General features: G+C 45.0%; 1 protein-coding gene across 3 annotated transcripts in view; it reads left to right on the top strand.

The window, feature by feature from the left end:
- CLVS1 (clavesin 1) overlaps positions 1–13,849 on the top strand; it is a 91,920-nt gene that overhangs the window by 74,535 nt on the left and 3,536 nt on the right. For all 3 annotated transcript variants that reach the window (XM_015855663.3, XM_085539526.1, XM_032442739.2), the window contains 2 exons: positions 3,403–3,513; positions 4,561–4,796. In XM_015855663.3, coding sequence (XP_015711149.2) covers positions 3,403–3,513; positions 4,561–4,796 — 347 coding nt within the window. The remainder of the gene's footprint in view (positions 1–3,402; positions 3,514–4,560; positions 4,797–13,849) is intronic.

Raw genomic sequence — 13,849 nt, 5'->3', positions numbered from 1 at the left:
TGGTTTGGCTCTGAGATGAACTTGCTGCTCAGGTAGATACTGGGAGCCCCTTTCACTTGTTCTTCCCTGATAATGCTAAGTAGTAAGCTAGATAGATTAATGCTGGCTTAAGTGTGTTTATTCACACTGAAATTGCTTCTTTGAGTGACACGGAGTTACGTCCAGCCTGATTTTCAAAAGAAACATCAAGAGTGTACACAAATAAGTAGACCAGTTCCTGAGTGTCATATTTTATTTATACCATTGGAATAAAATGTAAATATATCCTACTGTTTAACAAGGAATTGGGTTAAGAAAGGCTCCACAGTCCCAGGGTCCTTTCCACAGTAGGCTCCAAAAAATACACCTCATTATAAAATACACCTTCTCACAGAATCACGAGACGTGAGAAATCAAAAGAGAATTCCTAACAGCACAAGCTCTCCAGCAGAAAATCAATTTCAGCTACTTTCACCTAGCCCCAGGGAGAGCAGCAGAGACACAAAGTGGGGTGTGGGAAAGGTCTCATACATCTTCCTAGAGCTGAGCAAGGCAGACCTCCAGACGAGAGCTTTTCTTTCCAAGACAGCTCTGCTCTAATTAGGGACTTCTGCAAAATTGGTATGTTGCAATTCCAAATTGTCCGGATGATTCCCATATCAAATTTCTTTGGTTAAAAAAAAAATTATGTTTTCATCCTTGTACTAATTGACAGTCCTACAAATGCAGGTGGACTGAAGGATGAAAGTCAAACTGAGATTAATGTGCTTAGCAGTGCAAGAAACAAAAATAGCAGAAAGTTAAACACACACACACACAAATGTTTGGTTTTTTAATCATTATTTCTTGATCATCATACTGACTTTACAAAATTATTTGTGCATCCTCTGGTGCATCTTCAGAATAAAAGGATCAGAGTTGCCTTCAAATAGCACTGTTATATAAGAAGCTTTCCTATAACACTTTATCATGCTGATGTACTAGACAGAATCTAGTTTATGGATGCAAAAGGCTACGTTGGGTTGATATAAATGTCATTTTCAACATATAAAGTACATGTTCTTCTTTTGACAACCTTTTGCAGAGGCAGCCTGCAAATTCAAACCTCCAGCTGGTTGTCTTAATTCTCAGCATTCAGACCTTTTTTGGGTAAGGTGGTGTGATTAAGGCTGGTATATATACATGTAAAAGAAAATATAACCCCTTGGAAATGAAGTCTGACTGGCATTTCTCTCTGAACACAGTGATTATTATCATCTGTATATCCTAGGGAGAAACAAACAAACAAAAAAAGTGTTCTTTTTTTGGCTTGATATAAATCTCTGTGTCTTAAAGTCACTACCATGCCTCCCATTTCTTACTTTTCCTGTGCTTTGCTTCACATCCAGACTGCATCTACCACACTGACCTGTGTTGTTATAGTGCAAGTTGGTACAGCTATGGCAGTTCCCAAAGAGCAAACAAATCCAGAACTTCTTCCTTAGAGCTACAGCTTGTGGGATATCAACTACTTTGATAAATATAGAATAATATTAATAAGGATGAGCATTCCAACCTCTTTGTTCTTTTTTTAATGTTATTCTTTGAAAAATTTCACATCTTCGGATTTTCATTCTCGTGGGAGGAAAGCAAATGAATATGTGAGCTTTGCATGAGATGGGAATTTTTGGCTTTAGTCCTGTCTAAAACACACTTTCTGCTTGTCATGCAATAGGAAGCCACTTCTGGCTTCACTTCATGGCCACACTGGGAGTCAAACACTAGGTGGGCTCAGAATAAAGGCCAGATTCTCCATTACTGTTTCTCAAGACAGCACAATTGCCGTCATGGGAATCTGCAGCAGTCCAGTAGTTCAAATTAATCAGAGTTGTGTTCCAGAATTTTAACTGATATCCCAGCAACAGCAGAAGTGCAGTTATCTTCACAGTGGATTAACACCTCTACAGATCATCTGTCCTCCTTGGAAGGGCTCCTGCCTGTGGATCTGGCTACCCACTGGCACATGGATTTCATACTGAGATTTGTAATTATTTCAGCTAAACTGACATTTTTGAGGTTTAAGAGGCTTATACTGCTGTAATGCTAAAGACAAGAGTATCACTTAATGACTTCAGCCCCTCATGCACATTAAATGGGCGTATTTTGTATGACTGCTAGGGCAACCCACAGCCCCTGCCTGAAGAGTATAAACAGTCCTTCATATCCACCCAGGGCAAGGGTGGAGGCAGGAGAATCTGGGGTGCCTACATAGTGCTAAATCTGTGGAATAATTTGACCTTGAAGCCATGCGGAAACTACACTGAGCAGGTGTATAAGGGGATTTTCAGTATCATCTCACAAATCCTCCCCATGCCCTCACCAGCTGTGCTCTGACTGTGATGCTCCAGAGAAAGCTGAGAAAAAGCCCTAGGATACCCCATGATAACTGCAGGGAATGAACCTGCCTGAGTCTGAAAGCTGTAGCGTGGCTGTATTCGCTGAGCTGCAGGGTGCAGAAAGATGGGGAAGGCTCCATCGGGATCTCCCTTTGCCATGCAGAGATGCTTTGGAAGTATGCTTGCATGCAGGAGCAGCAGTCATCCCGCTATTAATGAAAGCCAAAGACCCTGGGGTCTTTACTTACTGCCTGACATTTGTTAGAGGAGAGCAGCAGTACAAAATGCCCGTCACAATACACGGTAACCTTTCAAGGCGCACCAGCAACCTCCTCTCCTATTAAGCGTGCCAGGCTGCCCGAGCGGGTGGGCTGCTGCTGCTCACACCTCCCCCTAGGACGCTACCTGCATGTTAATGTGGAGGCTGTTTGTGCAGAGCCTCACTGCCCGCGCTTGGCTCGGCCAGTTTCCATGGAGCCGTCATGGTGTGCTCCCACTACACCTTCACTTATCAGCTTTTCCCACCCATCCTCCTCCCCAGAATACGCTGCTCGCTCACCCTGAAAGGTCAGCCATTGTAATGATGATTTTAGCAGGAGGGAGGCAGGGAGGCAGAAGGGTGAAAAGGTGAGCGGTGTGCAGCAGAGTGCGTGGGAACTGGGGCCTCGCCATGCACTGCACAATGAGAAACGAGAATGCTGCCCCTCGAGGGAGATGTGCTCAGCCCTGCCTCCTTCCCAGCCCAGCAGTCAGGTGCCTTGATAGGGTTGAAAGCATCTGGGCAAACTGTCTGGTGTAGCCCACTTCTTACATGATCAGCAATTGAGGTGGAGGGGAGAAGGGATGGTCTGCTAAGGGAAGAAACTGATGAAACGTTTCTGGGTTTTTCCCTCTTCCCACCTCCTTCCACTGCTTTCCAGAAAGCCCAGAGCTCAGCTGCTATTCCAGACAGAAAGACACAGTCTTCCTTCTCTGGCTTTCACCCTATTGACTGCCTGGCTAAAGCACTGCATTTATTAACTGCCTTCAATTTCTTTCTTTTCTGTAGGACAGCTTTCCTGCCCGTTTTGGAGGAGTTCATTTTGTCAACCAGCCCTGGTACATCCATGCCCTCTACACGCTAATCAAACCATTCCTCAAAGACAAGACAAGGAAAAGGGTAATCACAAGGGGATGGGGGAGGTGGGAACTGGAGATCAGAAATAGCAGAACAGCCCCCTGCTTTCTTTGCTTCCATCTCTCTGCATTTCTCTTAGGGCCACAGAGAACTGTGGCTGTTATTAAAACATACACTTTTCAATAGTCTGGGCTGAAACAATAACTCAACCAGGGACCAGTGAGTTACCATTACAAGTATAGATCATTTTTAATGGGCTGTGCTCAGGGATAGAAAGAAGTGGTGACGTGGAGGGATTACCAGGTCTGGCTGAAGCCATCTGCAGAAGGAAACTTCAGCTCAACTCCTTTGTGGGAATAAACTTAAACATTTTTAACATGGGGCTAACTCATTTATTTCCACACAGGATGTCAGTGCCTGAAGCCTGTTTGCTCACACCACCCAAACCAAAGTAACATACTGTCCTGCAGTCACCTCAGCTATTTGTCCACCTAAGCACTTAAAGACGTCATTGGATGGTCTCTCAAAAGGCCCCATACCTTACCTGGGGTTTGCTTGACAGGTGGGATATAGGTGTTGTCACTTGGAATGCACAGTGGCATTAGCGAGTCTAATGTGGCTGAAGCTGCACAAAATGGCTGCACAGAGAGATGCATAAGACTGGAAGTACCAGTCCTTGGGTTCAGGGATGGGAGATCCTCCCTAAAGCTGAAGGCCTGTTCCTCACATTTTGTCAGTTAGCTCCACCAGCTCCCTGCTGTAGCCTCTTTCAGTGGCAGCAGTCAGTCATTTCCGACCTGCTCTTCACTTTTTCCAATATGCTCCTTAAGAAACTGACAGTGTCATGTGCCAAAAGTAAGTGAATTTGGCTTTTCTGAAATGCAGATGGCATCAAAATAACTCTAGCCCCACACACAAAAGCTTATCCCTGCCTTCCCACCCACCCCAATCAGCACGGGGTGCTTCAGAAACTCCAATTGAAACTGCAGTGGGAACTGATGGCACCCCACACTTCATTAGTGCTGCTATTATTGTACTTAATGAAGCAAGAAAGCAATGCTAACTTTGACCTTTCTCTTTTTTTTAAAGATCTTTCTTCATGGCAACAACCTGAACAGCCTTCACCAGCTAATACACCCGGAATGCCTGCCCTCTGAGTTTGGGGGGACTCTTCCCCCGTACGACATGGGGACGTGGGCTCGAACGTTGCTTGGTCCCGACTACAGTGATGAGAATGAGTACACCCACACCTCATACAATGCCATGCATGTGAAGCACGCATCCTCCAGCCTGGAGCAGGAGGACTCTCCCAAACCCATGAAAAGGTTGGTGATGCATTGGGAATTGCCTCTATTGGTCTCACTGGGGGTAGGCCAGGCAGGGAGGGCTGGGAGAGGGGCTGTGGCAGAGCTGGCAAACATTGATGGTCAGGAGTGGTTCACCCTGGGCTGTGATCAGGAGAAAGCAAGGCTCTCCGTGGAACCATAATTACTTGTCTGAATGCTGATTACTGGGAACAAAAGCAAGTGGAAATTAATGAGCCCCTGCACAGAGCAGCGCACAGAGAGTATGGGTGTGAAATGCTCTTCTTATGGCACAGCACGCCCAGCAGCATCACTGCGGTACTGTTTTCTAGGTGTTGCTGTTCCTTTCATGCCCTCTGACCCCAGTTGATAGCGTTTTACCTCCTTCGCAGCGCAGCTCCCGTACAGTGAGCACCACTGCCCTCTAAAGGAGAGCTGGCCTCAATTCATGCTCCTGCTCCTGTTCCTGCTCTCACCTTCCTTTCCAGCCCCAGCATCGCAGGAACACCAACCGCTCTTCCAGCAGCCCTGCTCTTAGGTCTGGTGGTTGGGCATGCTTGAAATGGCAGCTCTCAAAAATACCACCCCTCGGCAATTTGCACTAATTGGAGGAAGGGGTGAGAAAGGCTGATGCACAATACAGGTCACTGGGACTTGTAGATTAGGGAACATCACAGCAGGTCGCCACCAGCTGCCCCCAGAAAGCCATGGAGCAGTGAGCAGTTGGCTCTTTGCATCAGGGCAACGTGCGGCTCATCTCTCTCTCCCTGCACTCCACAGAACTGCTTTCAGTGCAGATCGCAGCCAGGCTTTAACTCGCTGCTGCCACTTGATGAGCACAGCGCTCACACACGGGGCGTCACTCCATGTGACAGGCAGCGGCCATCATTTTGTCACAGCAAAATCAAAGCTGACAACACAGACAAGCCAGAATGTCATGCAATTAATTTTAAAAGTCTTTCATTGTCAGAGGAAAAAGAAATGCTGCAATGCAAAGCCTTGTATGGAAAGCACTCACACTTGCAACAGACGTGGAGTGCTGTGGGTTCCAGTGCTCACAGGGGCAGGGTACAACCCTTTGCAGGACTGCAGCCATGGCACAAGGAGAGGTGGCTGTCTGCAAGGTCAGGAGATGATTTTAGAAAGATGCTTACTATTAAAATACATAATGTGGTTTTAAAGTATATATATTCTCACAAAAAGAAAAGCTCTGAAGTGTTAAGAGCTGTTTGCAGAATAGAGGCAAATCTTTGCTGAGCATCACATCCTAGGCTGCAAAGAAGTGAGGGTCTCATGGTGCCCCTGGGGGGATCCTCAGCTTGAAAATGAGTTCAGTGCCAGAAAACTCTGCCTCAGGGCAAAGTCTTCCCTTATAATCTGTTCACTAATACAAAAGTGCATTAATACAAACATGGCAAGTGGATGAATCTAATTTGTCATGTTGCCTTTGGGCAGACTAGATCTAACTTTTAGCCTAATTTTTTTACTCAACGGGTAAGTGAACCATCTGATCTTCTACCCCATGGTCATTTCTAACTGTTAGAGGTGAAAAGTTCACTTCTTCTCCAGAGATCCTCTTATGAGTATTTGCTTTGATTTTTCCTCCCCTGGAATTACTTTTTAGCCTAACTGAAAGTAAAAACTCACACTTAAAAAGCAAAATTGTGTGACTAGATATTAGGTCGGATTTATATCAAAGGCCTGGTAACAGGTCTGCAGACTTCAACATTGCCTTTCTATAAACATCCCTCCCTCCCACCTAGTATTGCATAGATCTAATGCAATGAGAGAGGAGGCTCACACTGGATATTAGAAGTTTCTTCAAAAAGAGGGTGGTTGTGCACTGGAACAGGTTCCCCATGGCAGAGTTCATGGCCTCAATCCTGCTGAAGTTCAAGAAGCATTGGACAGTCATATGGCCTGGATTTTAGGTGGTCCTGTGTGGAGCCAGGAGATGGACTTGGTGATCCTGTGGGTCTCTTCCAACTCTGGATATTCTATTGTTCTGTGATTCTTTGAGAGTCCCAGGCTATGGCTGGGAATTCTGGGAGGCTTAAACAAGGCATAAATGATTTCCTAGCATTAATATTCTCTCACAATTGCCCTATCACTTTTTCCCTTACAAAAGAAATATTGCACTTCCATTAAAAATCTGTCCTCCACCTGCACCACAGAAGTCTTTAAACTCTTGGGTAAAGGTGGCAATTCTGCAAGTGTTTCTATGCTGAAATGTTAGATTTCCATCTGAGGAACATGTTCAGGAGCCCAGCAGTTAACAATGAAGAAAACTGGGTCTTGCTGAGGAGTGAGGTGCTGAGTGGCACCACCTGGTAGCATCTACTGTGTCTGGAGTCTTGTGCTGGAAGGTGATACAAAAACATCTGAGATAGAGATGTTCCTGAGCCATTGCTGTGTTAAAGCATTCATAGTCTCAGGGCCCCGCTACTACCAGCATAGCTTGGAGTTTTGCACTGTGACCACAGAGAAATGCCTCTTTGAAGTTTAGTTCAAATAACAGCAATTTCAAACCAGAAAATTGCTAATTAACTGTGAAACCTGGCAGAATTGGGGAAAGATCCCTCTCTGAGAGACTGCCAAGGGGGTTCTGCTGCACCTGGAGAGATGCTCACCCTACTCCACAGCCCAGAGCACAACATTCTTCAATTACAGTGTGTAACAATTTTAGTGTCAGAGATGCTGAAAAATCAAGATAGGAATTACTGGAAGAAGAATACAAGGAAATGGAAGCAGAAAATTAACTAATTGTGGTACTTAGTACCCACTTCATTTATTTTAGAAAATGAATCCAGAAGGGGACAATTTAAGATGTAAGTGACCTGAATTTGTCACCTAAAAACTGAAGTAAGTTTGTCAACCTACAGATGAGGAGAATCATAAAATCATGGAAAGGCTTAGGTTAGAAGAAACCTTAAAAATAATCTAGTTCCAACCCACCTGCTATGGGCAGGGTAACATGTGAAAAAGCATGTGGCACTAAGAGTCAGTAAGAGGAAAATAGGATTAGAACAGGTATATGCTTGTGCTCTGGCTTTGGGACTGGCAGCTCTTCTTTGGTTTCGGTCACCAAGGCAGATGAACATAAATGGAAACAATTTCACCTGAGAGGTGTGGGGAAGGTTAGTAGAGTGGAGAGCATGTTTTTATGGCGAGATACTATAAAAAAACATGATGTGTTTGTCTTACCAGAACAAAAGTTGAAATGGAATCACTGGAGGGAATGAAAACCAAGGAGAGAGAACAGCTATTCAAGGAGAAGTATGACTTTAACAGGAGGTCAAGTGGGAATAAGCTGACAGAAGTGTACTTTGGCTAGAAATTGGAGGAGGAGGTTTGCTTGACTTCAGAGGAGTGAGGTACTGAAGCTGTGAGTTTTGGACATGACAACCTCCCTGATGCACAAGTTAAAGGTCTGATGTGAGGTGGTTACCAGAGGTCACACAAGACTAGACTTGCCTCTCAAAGTCTCATTAGTTTCCAGTTTCTGCTTCTGTTAACAGCAATGACATGCAGTTGTTATTTTCTCACCAGCCGCAGACAAGTGTGTTTTCTCCCTGCAATGTGAAATCATACAAGATTTGTTTTCAAAAAAGAGTCCTTCCTTACTTTGGAGAACGGGTCATTGTAGATAGGGAACACATTGAAAATCCTTCTTGAAGGAAAATGCTGCCGACTCCAGCTAGCTGCATGATCTTAAAAATGGTGAGATTTGGCAAGTTTCTGTCATAAGGAAAACCTTTAATCAAAACCATCGCAGTTATCATTTATTTTTTTTTTTTACCAGTGGCCACATGAAACCCCATTGGGGAAAATTCAAAACAGTGGAAATTGCACTCCCATCTGCAGAAATTATCTCACACCCTGGGAAGAATCCCAGAATCCAAGTACTGCATGAACAGATGGGAAACAAAGGAAAACAGCTGATGACTCCAGATAATGAGTCTTAATGGCCAGGGAGAGAGAAGAAAAAAAACCACACAACAATAATAAAATCCATCCAGAATATACCTGTTCATTAAAATCCAGCTCAGAAAAGTTTGAAATGAGTAAGGTAATAAATGCAGAAACTGGCATTAATAGAGTAGTAGCAAAATCAGTTAAATCTGAGAGCTCAGCCATATCCCTTTTACAACTGTTTGAGGTGCAATGGCAAAAGACCCTTCCCCTGTCTTGGACCATCACTTCTGCATCCATGCGGGGCACCTGTCACTTGTGAGCCATGAGATTTGAGAGCAATGCAAATGGTGTGAAAATTCAGAGCACGGGGAAGGAAATCACCTCCCTTTCAGCTGTGGCCAAACCTCCTGCGAGACCTGATGGCCAGCCTTGAGCTGGTACAGCCAACGGGGAGCTCACACAAAAGCAAAGCATTTGTCTGTAGTGTGCATGCTGGCTTTTGTTGATGAGCTGTTGTTTTTGGGAACAGCTGGAGGCTTTATCTGGGTGTGCAGACTAATGGATAGTTATAGAGTGTGGCTGAGCTCAGCAGTTAGGGACTTAGAGACTGCTCGCAACCTATCACTGTGCCAACAGGGCATTTCGTCTTGGCCAGCTGAGTGGGAATAGCAAGCCAGTATCTATTTGGGCACCTAACCATGGTGAACACATGTGCCATTGGAGATGCAATTTAGTGACTGGAGATGATGCTAAGAAACTCGATTCTTGAATAGTTTCCTCCTATTATCACAAGTAAAGCATGTTAGAGACTCAGGAAATCCAGAATTAAGGTAAAACTTTTTGAGTTTTAAGCCAAATGTGTGAACATATTTCATGCATCAAGACACTGTTAACTTTTCCAGCTGTAGTGTTGAGCACCTAAAGATGCAATGACATGTCCTGTGGTTCATCAAAACCCCCATATGAGGCACTTTGGAAACAGAGCTGAAAATGACTTGGGTTGCGTTACCACCTATTGTTGAAATCATAATACATAGAGATTTATGTCGTATATTAGAATGAAAGGATTTTAAAGTACAGATTAAGCTTAGCTTTTATTGCTGCCTGGTGTGGGGTTATCAAACGGTCTGATTTTGCTGAAACACATGGTTCATTCTCATAAACAGGATCCTGCTCCCAGATAGAGAGGTTCCACCACAGGTACACACCAGTGTCAAGTGGAACGTTTTCAGACCCAAAAGGGGCTGGGTTTTATTTATTCAGACGAGTTCCTCCATATGCCCAGCTGGGCTGTGCAAGGCAGACCTTTCTAGCTGTTATCCTTGGTGTGACCTTAATGTGCCTTCGCCATATGTTTCTGCTTTTATGGGTCATGCTTTATGCTGGTTCACAGTCAGCGCCAATTTACTGCAGAAGCAGTAAAATACCAGCAAATAAAAATCCATATGAAAATGTGTGAAAGCTTCTCACTGCCCATGGATGGCACTTGGGTGCTCTGCTTGTAGCTGAGACACACTGTTCCACATTTGTTGGGAAAAAAGGTTAACACTCCATGTGAGATTTTTGCTCTGTTTCTCAATATGGAAGACTTACGGCATGAGATTTATATTCACTGGTTTATTAAGCACGTTCCATGGGAGGTGGACAGGCACATGGATGTGACCCCTGTCCCTGGGGTTCCCTGGGACAGGACAGGCAGTCAGCTGCTCCCCAGGGGTATCTACAGCATGGTTTCCATCTATTTGCACCCCTCAGTTGCTAGTGTTCAGTGCAAGGGCTCACAAACACAGACTGGAGGTGGGAACTGCAGAACTGATGCCATTCAGGCTGCCTAAAATATTGCATTGTAAATTATTTCTTCAGCTAGCTATAAATTTGCCTGAAGTTTAGTAGTTTAGATTAGAGACATGACACTTAATAAAACAAATGGTTTTACACTGCTTATGTCTTTTGCTGCCTTGTGGAAATCCATCTACATCTGGCTGAGTTACAAGCCTTTGAAAAGGCAATTCACACGTGCTCTGTAGAAACATATTTAATTTTGGCATTTAATGACCCCAAGGATTGCCTTACTCTTTAGCCTGGCCTCTGAGAACAAATAAACCTGTTCAGCTCTGGTTCATGGTTCAGAGCCCACAGTGTGCAGCTCCTGTCCAGGCCATAGTGTGCAAAGAACTTTTGTAATTAGACCCTTTACTAGTGATCTCAGCTTGCCCCACTCTAGGCCAGGATGCAGCAGGATCCGGAGCTGGGAGTAGGCAGACTGTACCCTGTTCATGGTCTGCATACTCCCTGCTGCAGGCAGAACTGGAGATGAAGACTCAGCAGTGAGCCTAGCTGGGAACTGCTGCGACTGTGGTGAGTCGCAAGGCAGATGGAAAGGGCTGGAGGCAGCTGGGCCAGGAAGCACTCCTAGCAGGCAAGGGAATGGCGCTGCTTATGGGGAGGCCAACGGGACCAGGAGCAGTCCTTTGGCACAGCCCTGGAGAAGCGGGTTTGGATCAGACCTCACACAGATGGTGAGATTGCATGCTGCTGCTTCCCAGTCTGCCAAAATACAGACTCTGGGTCTAATTTCCAGAAGTACTCAGTGCTCACCTGCAGCTGCCATCAGTGGGAGGTGTGCTTTGGTTACAAGAAATGCTGTGTAATGCTGGGCACCCTGCAAAATCAGAACCCCAGTACTGGGAAAAGGGCACACATGGACCCTCATCTCACTCACTTCTGTCCTTCACACACAAAATGGAAATTAAAAATATATTTATATATCCTCAAAGCAGAGCTAGAATAGCAAATGAATTAGTTAAGAGGCACACAAGTGCTGTGCAGATGAACTCCCCGGAAAAGCTCAGGAAGGAATTAACAAAGGCTGTTTTCAGAGGAGGGCTTGAATAATAGGCAGGAAACGTATCACACCAAACTTCTAGAGGAAAGCATAATAAATCACCACTTATCAGCTTGGCAGTGTCTGCCATGAGCACTGGGTGAGGAAGGGGTCCTCTGGGTCAGCACAGCGTGTGCTACTGGGGCAGGGTCACAATAAGAGGTTGCATCGTCCCCATACATGCAGCTGAATGTCTGCTGCTCCCACCTTCTGGGTTTTCCTCTTGTAGAGCTGCTTGAGTTTCCAGTCTAAAAGTGCCTCAGCAAGGCTGCTGTCATTTTGCAGGGACACAGAACTGGTGATGTAGGATCTGGGAGCTGCTCATAGGGTCATAGCTGAACACCCCTGGTGTTGGCACATGGAAATGAAAGGACTGTGGTTTGGTAGCAAACTTGATTGGGGTGCTGGGAACTGGGGCCATTGGAATAGTGGGAGTAGGGGACACCAGGATGGTAGCAAAAGGTAGACTGAGGGATGAGGGTGTAAAGGACTGAGGTGTTTGAGCCAAGGGAATGGAACCTGCTGGGCTAGGAAGTATGAAGGATGAGGATCAGCAGGGAAAGCATAAAGGGTGATGGAGCAGGGTGTGTGTAATATTCCTAAATTTTCTTAGTTATTTGGCATGAATTTCATTTGTTTGGATATCGTATTCTGCATATTTTTAGCAGCTATTGCTGAATCTGCAGTAGATAGGTGCTGACTGCTGCTGTCCTAGTGTCTTTATTTGGTCTTTTGCTGTGTGACATGGGACTGGAAGGTAGGATGAGTGGTAGTGGCCTTAAGTTGCACCAGGTTGGATATTAGGGAAAAAATCTTCAAGTACTGGAACAGGTTGACCAGGAAAGTGGTGGAGACTCTGTCCCTGGAAGCGTTCAAGAATGGTATAGATTTGGCACTGAGGGATGTGGGTTAGTGGACTCGGGGGGATGGGGTGACAGTTGAACTAGATGATCTTAGAGGTCTTTTCCAACCTTAATGACTATGTTTCTATGAGAGCAGGATTAGGACAGGAGATTTGTGCTGATTTGCCCCTTGACCCATTGTGTTGGCAGATTGCTTTGAGCCAGCTCAGCTCTGCCCCACCAGCCAGAAAAGGACTTTCTATCACTCTTACTTCATGTCAAAACATCTGAATTGTTTCTATAACAACAAGAAAAAATAATTTTTCCCCCTAATGAAGACAAGTCCCTGGGGTGTGTTGCAGAGCATGCTCTGGGGGTGCTGGGACCTGCACCCAAAGGAGGGAGGAAGGCAGAAAGAAGTGCCCTTCAGACCCTTCAGGTTTTCAATATGAAAACCCAAAGGTGTGATTTTTAAAAAAAAAGTGTTTTCTCTGCTTCTCATGTTCCGTAAAGAGAATGAATAATTGGGAGATGAACAGCCCTGAGGTGCTGCTGAAATGGAAAGGGAATTAGTGGGAAATGAGCAGATGGGAGGTGAGAGGTAGATGAATAGAGTCACACAATGGGATCTGATTGATCGGCTGCAGCATGTCACGCTGAGAGCTGGAAGCTTCCTGCACTTGGGGAAAAAATAGCCACCCTCCCTCCCTCTCCATAAAAGCCTCCAAAGGAAGCACAGAACACATGGAGGGTGTCCTTGCTCCCGTGGGCTGCGGCACATCCACTTTGCTGTGATGGAAGGCACAAAATGAAGGATCAGAGAACTGAGGGTTGCCTTTAAAAGCAATCATGTCCCAATGTGCTGGCAATTATTATTAGCTCAGAGCAGGGGTTCAGTGTTTTATTTCTTATGGGAAACAAAAGAGATACCCAGCAGACAACAGTCCCTATGAAGTGATTCACTTCATCTGTATTCTGACAAGAGCTGTCTGAAATCAATGAATCTCGAAAGCCTGCATTCAAGTTTTATTAAGGTTTTATTTTGACTGAATTTGAGGGAGTAGCATTAAAATGACCACACACACACAAAGCCATCTGCTCTCAAAGATATGGATGTACATACCAACATGCAGCGCTGTCATTTGAAATATATAGTTGGCCTGCTGGAGAAACAGCTGGATAGTGTTGATTTTCCAGTATTCCAAATATTCTTGCTGAACAGTAAAAACACCATGAAGGCTTTGATTGACGCATTAAATGGAGCACACTCAAATGATACTTATGTCTCAGAAGTGAGACTGAGAATTCATTTCTTTTTCCATTTTCATTTTGCTCTGCCAAGCAAGGCTAACTAGACTGGGAAACTAGGCTGGGAAAGTTTATGGGCATTGACTCATCTGTTCATTCCTTCAGACATGGCTTCCAGCCCACGG

This window comes from Coturnix japonica, chromosome 2, assembly GCF_054131305.1.
Source record: "Coturnix japonica strain WE chromosome 2, WE-NBRP24, whole genome shotgun sequence".
NCBI classification, from domain to species: Eukaryota; Metazoa; Chordata; class Aves; order Galliformes; family Phasianidae; genus Coturnix; species Coturnix japonica.
Note: the sequence above shows the minus strand (reverse complement) of the source record. Positions and strands in the feature narration are given on the sequence as shown.